A 12822-nucleotide genomic window follows, 5' to 3' on the forward strand; every position below is an offset into this window, starting at 1 on the left:
GAAAAGCAATCGAAATTGCTGGAACATCTCTTGTTGGTACATCTATCGTTCGATTGAAACTAGACATAAAAAATGGTCCTCATCATGTATTCGGTTGTCACGAAAACTGCCGTGTAGAATACTGAAATAGAAAAAAATACCAATGAAAATTTTGTGACATTTGTGAAAGAGTCGGGGATTATGGAAGCTATTGAAAAGGCTCTTGATCCTATGGTAATGAAATCTGATAGACTCGTATTTAACAAAACTAAAAATCAGATTGAGCGATATATGAGTATGTTAGCAAAGTTTTCAGGTGGAAAACGGGTAAACTTTGCTAAAAGAGGCTCTTATCACTCTCGTTGTATGGGAGCTGGACTGGCCCATGTCAGAGGTCCTAGGTGGCACTTCATCCCATGGAAAAACAAATTTGGTCGAAGCCCAGGAAAATACTTCCAAACAGTTTTAAAAATTAGCTGTCTCCAGTATGAAGATGGCCCCCCAAATAAAAAGAGACGACCAAACAACACTCCTGGTCCTGATTTGGAGTATTGTCCAAGTGCTGAAGACATTTCGTGTCCTGAAGACGTGTTGAGTCCTGAAGAACTTGATACAAAGATGAAGTTTATCCTCGACAACCTGAATCTGGATGCAACAACATTAAAAAATATTCATGAGTTGGAAAGAAGGAAGTACTGTTGGTCAACACGAGAACACTAAATGGAGGGATGCTTCTATGAACAGACTTACAGCATATAGTTTCGGTTTTGTGGTAAAAAGAACACATGCATCCTGTCACTGTCTAGTAAAATAAATTTTGTATCACAGGGAGATAAATTCCAAAGCCGTTCAGTTTGGACGAGTTAACGAAAATTTGGCTAAGAATATGTATTCCAAACTAAAAAATGTCGAAGTCGAAGATTGTGGCTTCTTTTTGTACACCCAAGCTTTTCATTTCTCGGAATATCTCCAGATGTACTAGTGGCAGACGATGGTTTGCTGGAAGTTAAATGCTTATTTTCAGCTGGAGACGATAAATTAGACTATATTTAAAAAAAAAAAAAAAAAAAAACGTGTATCGAAGGAAAACTTGGAGAATTGCGTCTAAAGAAAACCCACTTTTTTTTTTTTTTTTTTTTTTTTTAACCAGATTCAAGGTCAACTTGGCGTCTGCAGTAGAAATTATTACGACTTTGTAGTTCATACGAAAAATGATTTCCAAGTTGAAAGAATTTTGTTCGACAAAGAAATTTGGGAAAAACTCATGCTGTCAAAGCTACAACAGTTTTTTTTTTGCGGAGTGCTTACTTCCAGAGATAGCAGATCAATTAAATACCCGAAGACTAAATGCGCGAGAGCCTGACTTTGTAAAAGAAGCTCAAAAATCACTAAAGAATAAATATAGTTTAAAAAACTAAAAAAACATGCTTTTAAAGAATATCAAACTAAAAATTTAAAAATAAATATAGTTTAAAAAACTAAAGAAACATGCTTTTAAAGATTATCAAACTAAAAATTTAAAAATAATTTTAAAATTTAATTTATGACAATAGTATATAAGCAATACTAGTATAAACGAGAAAAAAGCTTGAGGCGCTTTGTGCCTTTTCTCGTTTATACTAGTATTGCTTATATACTATTGTCATAAATTAAATTTTAAAATTATTTTTAACTTTTTAGTTTGATAATCTTTAAAAGCATGTTTCTTTAGTTTTTTAAACTATATTTATTTTTAACTTTTTAGTTTGATATTCTTTAAAAGCATGTTTTTTTAGTTTTTTAAACTATATTTATGTATAATTATCATAGGGAAATGAGTTACCGACACTACCTATTACCATCTGAGATAACTATTTGGAGTTGCAACGTCACAAAGAAATGGTAAAGTCTCTCCGAATCATTTACAGTTAGATGTATGGATATAATCTTAGAATTTACCGGAAAAAAAAAAAAAAAAACATTTTTTTTTTCGGCGTGGCCGGGAGTAGAACCCACGATCGCTGAAATCCAAAAGCTAACATCACAGAAGTCAATTTTTTTCAATTCAATTCAATTTAACGAACTTAATGAAATCGGTGGGACATTTTACAATGATGTGCCACTCACTCTTAGTCGAAAGAGTTACAGACGGACAGACAAACATACAGGTGAAGCTAATATAAAGCATGTAAAAACAAAACAGATTACTTCAGTTTTGGTTTCCTAAATGTTATGCATGTTTTCTTCTGTTTTTGACACAGTCCTAATATAACAGTGTAGATAATATTATGATCATATTTTGTATGTAAAAGCAATAAGATTTTTTTTTTTTTTTTAGAATTTGGGTTATCAAACACATATTTTATGTTTATTAGTAGATTAAATTCGAACTTATTATAAATTTATATAGACACCTCTTTTACTTATGTGTATCGTAGCAGTGAAAGTGCTTGAAAGACTATAATTTCTCTGTTTAAAAACGTATGTCAATATGTTCATTTCATTCTTTAATGTTATGCTAAATTATATGTAATTAATATATGCATTTAAATAGTACACATATTGTATAAATTTTTAATGGTGTCTTTCAACGGTATCATTAATGTACATACATAAAAACTATCTTTGTGAACTCTCTGTAAAATTACACAAAAAAACTCTGGCCAGAGTATCATTGTTTAATACAGCATTAAATTTTGTATAGTGTTTGTTCCTGTACATTTCAGGAAGTATTTAAGACATTACTTTATTAAAGTATTTAGTACAATTAAAATAAGTTATTTCTTATCGAGTGAAAGGTTTTTTAATCGATTAGAGTTATAAAACTGAGAATTATTTTTTTATTGTTTTCGGTTTATGCTCGAAATTAGACCACAAAATCATACCCTGGCCGAGATTATACATCAGAATCTCTCGCTATAAGCCACTATTCAAATAGTAACTAAATCCCAAATAAATAAATTGTTTCAGCGAAGAAATTGTTGTTGACAACTGTTTAATTGAAAAGGTATGTAAAATAACACGTGCACATATAACGCGCACAGCATGTGAAGGCCGTGGATCCCGGCGGAGGAAACATATCGGGTGGCAGGGAGGCAGATAACCAAGGCACTGCGACAGCGGCCAGCGCGCGACTGACGACTTGGCAACCCCGCGCGCGGAGTAAGCCTCGCCGCAGCCGAGCTCTGCACATTCGCATCACAAGCGCGCTCTACCGGATAACGACTGACAGGACTGGCTCTTGTATCCCGTTAACGACACATATAATTTAGTCTAATATTTGCCGCAGTATAGATACACTACTTAAAATATAACAAGACTCGCTGGAAAAGGTTTGAAACCCAGGCCACCGCGAATGCGAGTTCAGTAATTGTACCTTCAGAGGTAGTATATAGGTGGGTAGTTACCACGACCATGTTCTACGTTATATGAGAAGAGACATACGTTTTCTTTCTGTAGCGAAAAGTTGGCTCAATTTCAACATAACACAATGATTATATAGTAAACTGTCGTTCAATTTAGAAAAACCGATATGGTAATATTTGTATTCAGAAATAACTTCAATTGAGATAAAGTCCATGTTGTCCGAATTTTGACGTTCACTTTTTAAAAAGTTTCTGGCAGTCCAATAGTTTTCTGGTAAAATAAGATCTTTGCAATCCTGTTTACAGAGACCTTTCTTACAAGCTAAACGTCAAAATACGGACAATGAAATAGATTATAGTAGTTCTGTTTAAATTATGATTACCAGTTGTGATTGCAATAATAATTTATGTGTAATATACTGTAATGCCAGTAACATTCACTTTTAAGTTCACTTAATTGGTTACGGAGCAAATATTATGTTGATCGATAAAAAATGGTATACTTAATTATACACAACATACATTTATAAAAGTTAAATTGAAGTAAAATTAAAGTATGGACATTTGGATTTAAATAAAATATAGAAACTAGTATCTAGGTCCATTGCGGGGAAAAAAAAAGACAAATTCTTGCTTGACTTTTCAATCAAAAACGTAGACTACACGGACTTCGTGTTTTTTTTTAAACTTCGAAACGAAATTTGGAGAAACAATTAGCAAAAGTTCATGTAGAAAATAGTACACTAGCAAACTGATTATGATGATATTTCCTGGAGTAGTTCAGCTTCATTTGCCTGAGCCAGTGCCTAGTAATTCGGGTCAGCCAGACAACGCCGATAAAACAGAGGAAAACTGTTTCAGCCTATCAGGACGCGCCATTGGTATGCCACCTCGCGCGATAAGAGCCGAAAAAGTTGAGGTCAAGCCGATATTTTGTAATGCGGAAAGTGCAGAGATCGCCGATTTTTCAGAGTTTAATATGCTGTTATTTTCTCGAACTATTAACAAATTATATTGTGTTTTATTCTATACAAATCAACGGTACATTTGTTACAAAACACGAGTCAGAAACGTCAAGTGTATTAAAAAAGGTATAAATAAGAAGTTTCGTTCTGCAGTTGTCAGGCAGATGACAATACTAATCTATTAGGTATGTAGGGTAGACTTGTATCTAAAGTTCTATTTTTTTTTTGTTTCGCTTTGTAATATTTTATGTACCAGAACTGTTGTACGGTTTTTATTTAAACGAAGTGGTGTATCACACAGTAACATCCACGAAGCGTAAAGAAGGTTATAAAATGGACGCCGAAAGAGCTAAGCATAAAATCGGCGTTCCTTTAAACTAAAAAAAAAAATGTTCTATCCGCTCTGTCTGGTTATGTGTGAAACGGGCGTGATAGTCCAGTGTCGTGTCTTCTCTTGTGCTTCAGCACATCACAAAGCCGCTGCTTCAGGTGACTCATCCCACTCCTATCAGCCGTCTTTCATTCTTCTTTCTATCTCACTCCACTCCACCCCCCTTCACCATCAGTTTTCCTACTAGTTCGCGGGATGTCCGCATGGATACGCTACGTACGCTCGTGGCGGCCGAACGAGACGCTATCCTACGAGGAAAGAATGAACCACTTCAACTGACCGCGCGCGAGAAAATATTATCTCCCACGTACTCTTAAGAATGGTCGAGGTTTTCTCTGGGAATATCCATTCCTTCCAGACCAAGCGGCCTGCGCCGTAGCTTTGAATATATATACTGTATAGAAATCGCAAGTGGATAGGATTTACTCTACGTTTTTCAGGAGCGTATGATGAGCAGCTTGGGAACTTCACCGCTGCAGTGCGCTGCCGTAATGCCCTGTATCGTCTTAGTTGTTATTTACACGTTAGAGCGCAGCTCTGTCGCCCGCTGTCATTCCCCGCACCCCCCAACTATCATTCACTGCAGCTCAAGTTCGTTCAACAGGAGGGGGAAGGGGTGTTTGAAGAGTTCGACACTTGTCCGCTAGGGACCACCACAAGTCGATGCCCTAGAGATGGTGGCGATTGCGGCGGTGAATTAACCAACTACCTCAAAACCGTATTAGAAAATTTAACCTGGGCTGGCGACTTCTATACAGTATATATATTCAAAAAGGCCGTAGCCGCTCTCAGCGATCGCAGATGCTTATCGCGCTACCCGACACCGCAACGCGCCAGTGAGGAGAAGGTGGTGGCGGACGATCTTCCCCTCCGCTGTCCGCGCATGCGCATCTCCCCACCCCTACTTCCAGTCGCCGGCTGAAGAACACGGCGCGAGAGGGAGTCACCGCCCGGCAGAATAAATGTGCGGAAATGCGTTACGTCGTTAACAAAATCCTGGGAGTTTTTTTTCGCAATGACCTATGCATTTTTATGTACCATTTTAATTTTAATTTTTTTTATTAAGAATTACACACGAGCCATAAAAACAGCTGTTTAAAACCATACATTCGGAAATTTTTCAACCTATGTCCCGAACTTTAAAAAGCTTTAAAAAATGTTGAGACAGGTTCATTCGTCCTTTCTTTTTGAGCTCAAAATCATGATGGTTTTATTTGTTATGGGAAGCTCTAAATTTTCCTAAACAAAAGGTCTTACAATCCCGACCTGAAGAAACTCTGTATAGGCCTCTTCAGAAGGTGGGCGATTGCGCAACGACCGCCCATACACTAAAGGGGGGGGGGGGGGGGGAGAGAGTGTTGATGTGGAGGGAATGGGGGTTAGTAGTAGCATTGGGGGGGGGGGGGGGGGCTCAGCTGCGCTATCAGCTCGACAGCATCGACACAATTCCGTGTCAAGGCCACGTGTCGGGGCCACTCGACAGCGCTCAGAGCAGGAGCACAAATCAAGGAAGATAAAGAGTTGCAACCCATACATAGGCGTCGCAAGGATATATTTTTTTTGGGGGGGGGGGGGGGGGGGGAGAGTGCAATTGATTTAGTTGTTGAGGAATATCCATCCCATGAAAAAAAAAAAAAAAAAAAAAGCGGGGGCCCGGGGGTCCTCCCCCGAGAAAATTTGGGGTTTGAAGGTGCAAAAAGGTGGTTTTTAGACATTTTTCTTTCCTAGATATTCTAATTATAGTTGGTTGCAATATATAATTTATTTTTATAAAAAAATATTTTTAGAGAACAAATTTGTAAAAACACAGTGCTCACATTACCACGATTGGACTAAATGCACCATGCGCAACATATGGGTTATGTCACAGAAATCATATTTTTAATATAACTACGAAACTAAATATATTATTGGAGGGGACGAAATTGAAAACTTATTATTGGGGGGACGTGTCCCCCCCCCTACCACCCGGTTGCGACGCCCATGCGACCCAATGCTCTTATTTTCTTTGGAAAATCACGGTATTTTTTGGCAACCTAACAACCTATAAATCGCTCATTTATTTAAAGAAAATGTTTGCTAGATTGGTTTTATTTTTTGGTCATTCGTTGCTGGGAAAATTCACCACACCATTTTTAAGATTATTTATTTTTCAATACGGAACAATCAAAACACAATGTTAAAATGCTTCATATTTTGTTTCAAAAAATTAATAACTGCGTAGCCACAAAGTATAAGTGATGGAAATCATAACCTCAGTTTTAGTTGCAATAAATACACACTATACCTACACTATACCAAGACACCCACCCGGTGCCTAATCCATCGCTAGTAATATATCATATAGTATATAAGAATCAATCTGAAAAATTACTAGGCGGTTAGGTATACATATACACTAGTGTGTGACTAGAAAAATATAACTCAATTTGAAAATGTAGATTTTTAAATAAAGCTGGATTCTGACATATTATAAATAAAAATACACTAGCAAATATGGTTTTCAATATTTTATAGCAATACTGATACCAAATTACATAAAAAAAATAAAGATGATATTCAAACTGTTGAATTTACAACACATATACGTTTAGATTGCCTAGTTCATTCAACTTATTGGTCAGTTAAGATAATTGTCAATTATTTATATTATCAACTAACATATTAAGTTTTGTCAGAATATTGAATGAATAAGCGAGTTGTGTCAGCCTACACTTGTTAATGGTCTGGCTGATATGATGGGCACAAAACCAAACAAAAGTCTTATCGAGTGAAAGTATTCCCATTCAGGTTAAATCGCACACCACTTTTACTGTCTCACTGATTCAAAGTTATTTATGGATTCCAGCTAACTATTTTCAGTGGTAGGCAAATCAAATCGTTTCAAAGGACCACTGGGGAAGACGAGTGTTTGTCAATCTTTTAATTTTGTTGTTGTCACTTTCTAAAGTTTAACGTACATATTACTTTTATAAATAAAATAATTTAAGTTTCTTTAAAAATTGGCCTAGTTAGCGTCAGTTCACAACTGTTTGAATAAATTACGAGACGTCACCTAACGGTCACTAACAATAGCAGCTATGGGTAAAGACAAAGGACTCACTGCGTTTATAGTACTGTAGATTCCTGCTTTTAAACAATACTTAACAGTGATGCCTTATTACTGTAGCTAACTAGCACAACGTTTGGCACTCCCTAAGCATATTTACTCCGATGAATGCTAATTTCCTTAGCTAAAACGCACTAATAAAGTCACAGTGCTTGGTAACTGCGTGAAGCCATTTTGTAGTACCTTTTTACTCTCTCCTAACATTGTTCATTCAAATAAATTAGTTTCTTTGTAGCTCGTCTCTGATTGGCTCTGCTTCTCTGGTCCACTGACTCCAGAGGCAGCAAACACACATACACACGTTACATGAAATTGTAAATATAGCGAGTTTTAAACGTCTTCCAAAATAGTGTCGAATAAAGTTCGTAAAGTTGCTTAATTATTTCAACTTAAAAGTTCGTTGCTAGGATAATTTTCCATAGAGGGGTCACAGCTATTGAGACTTAAAAACGGTCTCTAGAAGCTATAGAGCGTACCTATTGTAGATAAGTAGTTTAATATTTGGCCGAAATACTGTTTATATACAAATATTCAAAATATTTTTAAAATATAAACAGTTCAGTTTGTAGATAATGTATTCCCGATTATGTGTGCGATCGTTACGCCACAGAACGCACGTACGCCTGCACAGGTGGACACAAAGCCATGCTTATTTAATTGATACCTACTAAGATAATTCAAATTTAATAATGTTCACAGGCTTTCACGGCCATTTTCTGAAGTAGCTTGGCTTCTGGGTTAACCCAGAAGCCAAGCTACTTCATAATTCAAATTTGTCAAAAATTATTCCAAAGTAAAATACTTTGCCATTTTACTCAATACGCCATTCCGTTAATATAACATTCCATAAATTCTGAGATAAGAATGTTTGTAAAATTACTTATTTATTTAAGTTATTATGTTTAAGAAATTTCTATGTATTCATTACAATTAAAACTTAATTTTTGATTTTTGCAGAACACAGATCAAACATTCTTAAAAGTACAAAGATCAAATGTATTATAGTGATATTTAATCAAGTTTGTATTTTTTTTTGCATTGACCGAGGTTTGACGCAAGTACAGTAATCCATCGAATTAACCAGTAAACTAATGAGTAATTATTTTAAAATTGGTATTCTTTTCCGAATTTGAAAGCTATAATTACAAATTTCCAAAATTGGAGCCAATATGTCATCAGCTTACCAGAGGCTGGCATTAGAGAAATTTAAGTCTCTTTTATAACTTTCCAGCATATTTATTGAAATTAATATTTTGTTACGTAAAATTAAAATATTTTTCATCGATCAAGTATCAAAAAAGGACAGGAATCGATCAAATCAATCAATTAATTAATTGCTGATTTTTGATTGATTTTGGAATTTTCCCCAATTTCCACTTTAATAAATAGACTACAAATTTCCAAGATGGTGGCCCGATGGCCGACAAGATGGCGGGTATATTTCAATAAATTATTACTTAACTCTAGCAGGTAAAGATTAAAATAACATGGCGGTAGCATATTCTAGCAGACTAAAACAATATTTCTTATCCAAGAAGGCGGCTCCAGCAGACGAAAACAAGATGGCGGACTTGACGTACTGGCTGATGCAATACGGGAATTTTCCCTTCGAGATAGGGAAATTTTAATTTCTCCAATTTTTTAAGATTATTTGACAGACTTTTATTCTAAAAACTGGAAATTTTGGCTAATTTTGGGCAAATTGTAAAAATGTTTTAGTCATGTTTGGAAATTTTTGAAGTTCAGTCGCCGTGACGTCACAATCCAAGATGGCGGACATCGGCTCCAGCTCTATGTACCGGCACCAGGGCAAGGACCTACTACATAGGTCTGTATTACAGATTCAGGATGGATGAATGAGGAAACATTTGGTTAATGGTTGGAGTACTTCAGTAAGCATATTATAACACGAGGAAAAATAAATTTGATTGTTGATGGACATGCTTCACACACTCGCTTACAACAGTAGATTTGTGCGAGAAGCTTAATATTGAAGTGCTAATCCTACTACCCCAACAAAATATGAAATCCAGCCTCTTGATGTCTGTGTCTTCAAGCCACATATTATTACCTACAGGCGGCGTAATGGCAACACAGTAATACGGATAGGGCATTTCCAAATAAAATTTCGGAGTGATATTAAACATATTCTGGAACTCAGATGCTACAGTTGGGAATTAAGCTAATGAGTTTGAAGTACTAGTATTTATTCTCTCAACACATCAGCAATCGCAGGCCATAAGTTTATTTCAGAAATCATTACTTCTCCCAAATCATCTGATCCAAAATCTCTTGTGATCTCTGATATTGAAACCACTCTCACAACAGCAGAATAAAATGCATCAAGTAGCAAGGAGGCAGTTGTTGATGTCACAGAACAAATAAAAGCTCTTTTACTGACCCCAGAAAAAATCCCTATAACTCTGAAAGATCAGGAAGAACTGTTACCTCCCTAAAAAAACGGAGCCTTCTTGAAAAACTGACAACGAAAAAAAAAAAAAAAAACTTGGGGCAATTGTTGATTTCCAAAGTTTTAAGTTTATAATGTTAACTAGCTGCCCGACCCGGCTTCGCACGGCTATACTAATGGAAAAAAATTAAGCCACATCTCCCATTTACAGTAATGGTAAATAAAAAAAATTCAGTGAAAATTTATTACAATGCTGTATAATGTACCGGAGAGAAAATGAATAGCACCGATGGTTTCCCGACTCGTGCACGCAACGTACAACTGATGTACCCGTACTTCGCTACGGCAGTCTACAGGCAGATCACTCTTGCGCCGCTCATTATACATGTCCCTCCTTGTGGGTACGCCACTGCCGCGCGATGCCCGTTGCCATGGAGACGCAGAAGGCATGAACAATGCAAAATCCTGTTCTCATGCAGACAAAGTACCCACCGTTGCCTGGTTTTAACCACCCATGGGATATAATTTTCCGGAAAGTGTCATCCTGCGTAACATAAAGAACATTACCGTGAAGTTTCAAGTCTGTAATATATATATATATATATATATATATATATATATATATATATATATATATATACTTGAAAAAAAGGGCAATTTTTGATATTTAAAGTACCCGCAAAATTTCAACGGTGATGAGGACTGCACTAACAATGAAATAATCGTTGCCATAGAGACGAATGAAGCATCAACAAAGCAACAGCCGTTGCCATGGTGATTTCCTACCAAAAACTGGAAATTTTGATATAATATGTATATGTATATGTATATAATATGTAATATTACTACGCCCCCGTTCTTAGTGAGCGTCTACATCACAAAATGAGTAACTATGCTAAATTTCAAGTCAATCGGGTGTATAGTTTTAGAGATCTCGTGATGAGTGAGTCAGTGAGTGGTATTTCGCATATATATATATATACAAGTCCTTGTCAGAATTGTAATGGGAGAGGAAAATTATTGATGGTCCGAAAAATGAAAATTAATTAAAAATAATAAAAAATAATTTTAGTAAAAAACAAAACAAATTAAACACGTAGAGAGGAAAAAAAAACAATAGTTTAGGTTTGCGATTTAAAGTGATAAAAAGTATTTACTAATTGAACTCTTTTGAGGGTACTGATTGCTTCGTTGTTAATATCACACGGGTGTTTTTTACTTGTATGGGAAAATTAAGAATGATAAGGCATCTAGTGCGTGGCAATAATGTTAATAGGCAATAGGAAATAAACTTCTAGCGCCTGCGGCATTGTCAGCACACACTTCGTACGTGTACTGCATGTTGTATCTAACCCCCTCCAACGCATTTGATTCTAAATTGGACTTTTTAGTAAGGATCCCTAATGTAATTGATAATATAATATAGCCTATATCCTTCCTCGATAAATGTACTATCCAACACTGAAAGAATTTTTCAAATCGGACCAGTGGCTCCTGAGATTAGCGCGTTCAAACAAACAAACAAACAAACTCTTCAGCTTTATAATATTAGTATAGATTATGAATGCTACTATCTAGCGGATGGGCCAAAAACTACTTCGAAAAACTAGGTCTCGGTCTCGGGAATGTGTGTGACACGGCACCGGCACTCGCTGTCGACGCCCGGAGGAGAAAGGCCAGTGCAGTCGCGCACTCTTGCGAGGACCTCTCCGGCGGGAGAGGGGGAAGTTTCCGGCGGTAGGTGTTATTGGGGTGGGGGGTGGGGAGGCGAGGCGAGCAGAACATCTCTCGCGCTGGCGGGCCAGTCACCCTCCAGCCGCAGCGGCGTGTGCAGAGTGCAAGAGAACCACACAGACCATGGACTGGGTGAGTGCCTGGTTCTTCGCTTGCCGCGGCTGCACGGGAACATCGGTCTGCAGTCGACCCACGGCCATGAGCCTCGTTTACGAACTACGCAACACGCAATCATCGCCCAACTTTCAACTTCTTGCGTTTCGGCTTGTTTTTTCAGCCTTCAATATTTTAAGTTTTAGTGTACCGAAAACTTTCAAAGACGAAGACGTTAAGTGCATAGAAAGCAACGATTTTTTTTTAAAAATTGTATACATCACGTTTTCCCTTCTTAACCATTCGCACAGTGAAAGAAAATATCACTTATTAATCAAATTATTGACTGTTTCAGTAGTTTTCTATGAAATAAATTTTAAAAATAAGATCTCGGGGAATAAGTTACGTTTTCTATTTATTTACGATTTCGAGTTGCAGGGTTGGTGACGTCTTGCGACTTTCGTGCTTCATAAACGACCGAGGTTTTCTTGCGTATGTTGTGTGCTACGGCGTTGCGATCCGTAAGTTCCTTGCGTTCGCCCCCGATCCATCGTATTGCCAACCGGGGCAGTTAGGGTGTGCGAGACCAGAAACAGAAGTTTCTATAGCTCGCTCAGTGCATTGTAATTCAGGTGCACCACACGCTGTTGTAGAATCACTTGGATCAAGGGGCGGGGCGCGTGTCTTGTGGGATAGGTTTGGCACATCGGCCTGTAGTGTAATGCTAAGATAATTACGTTCAAGTGTCGTCGGCGGGGGAGGGCAGCTCCCCACCAGCTAGATCGGCCAACTGGCGT

General features: G+C 37.1%; 1 protein-coding gene across 2 annotated transcripts in view; it reads left to right on the forward strand.

The window, feature by feature from the left end:
- The first annotated feature begins 12014 nt into the window (after window positions 1-12014).
- Window positions 12015-12822, forward strand: part of LOC134531734 (uncharacterized) — an 87788-nt gene continuing 86980 nt past the window's right edge. For both annotated transcript variants that reach the window (XM_063367577.1, XM_063367578.1), the window contains exon 1: window positions 12015-12064. In XM_063367577.1, coding sequence (XP_063223647.1) covers window positions 12056-12064 — 9 coding nt within the window. In that variant the 5' untranslated portion in view covers window positions 12015-12055. The remainder of the gene's footprint in view (window positions 12065-12822) is intronic.

This window comes from Bacillus rossius, chromosome 5, assembly GCF_032445375.1.
Source record: "Bacillus rossius redtenbacheri isolate Brsri chromosome 5, Brsri_v3, whole genome shotgun sequence".
NCBI classification, from domain to species: Eukaryota; Metazoa; Arthropoda; class Insecta; order Phasmatodea; family Bacillidae; genus Bacillus; species Bacillus rossius.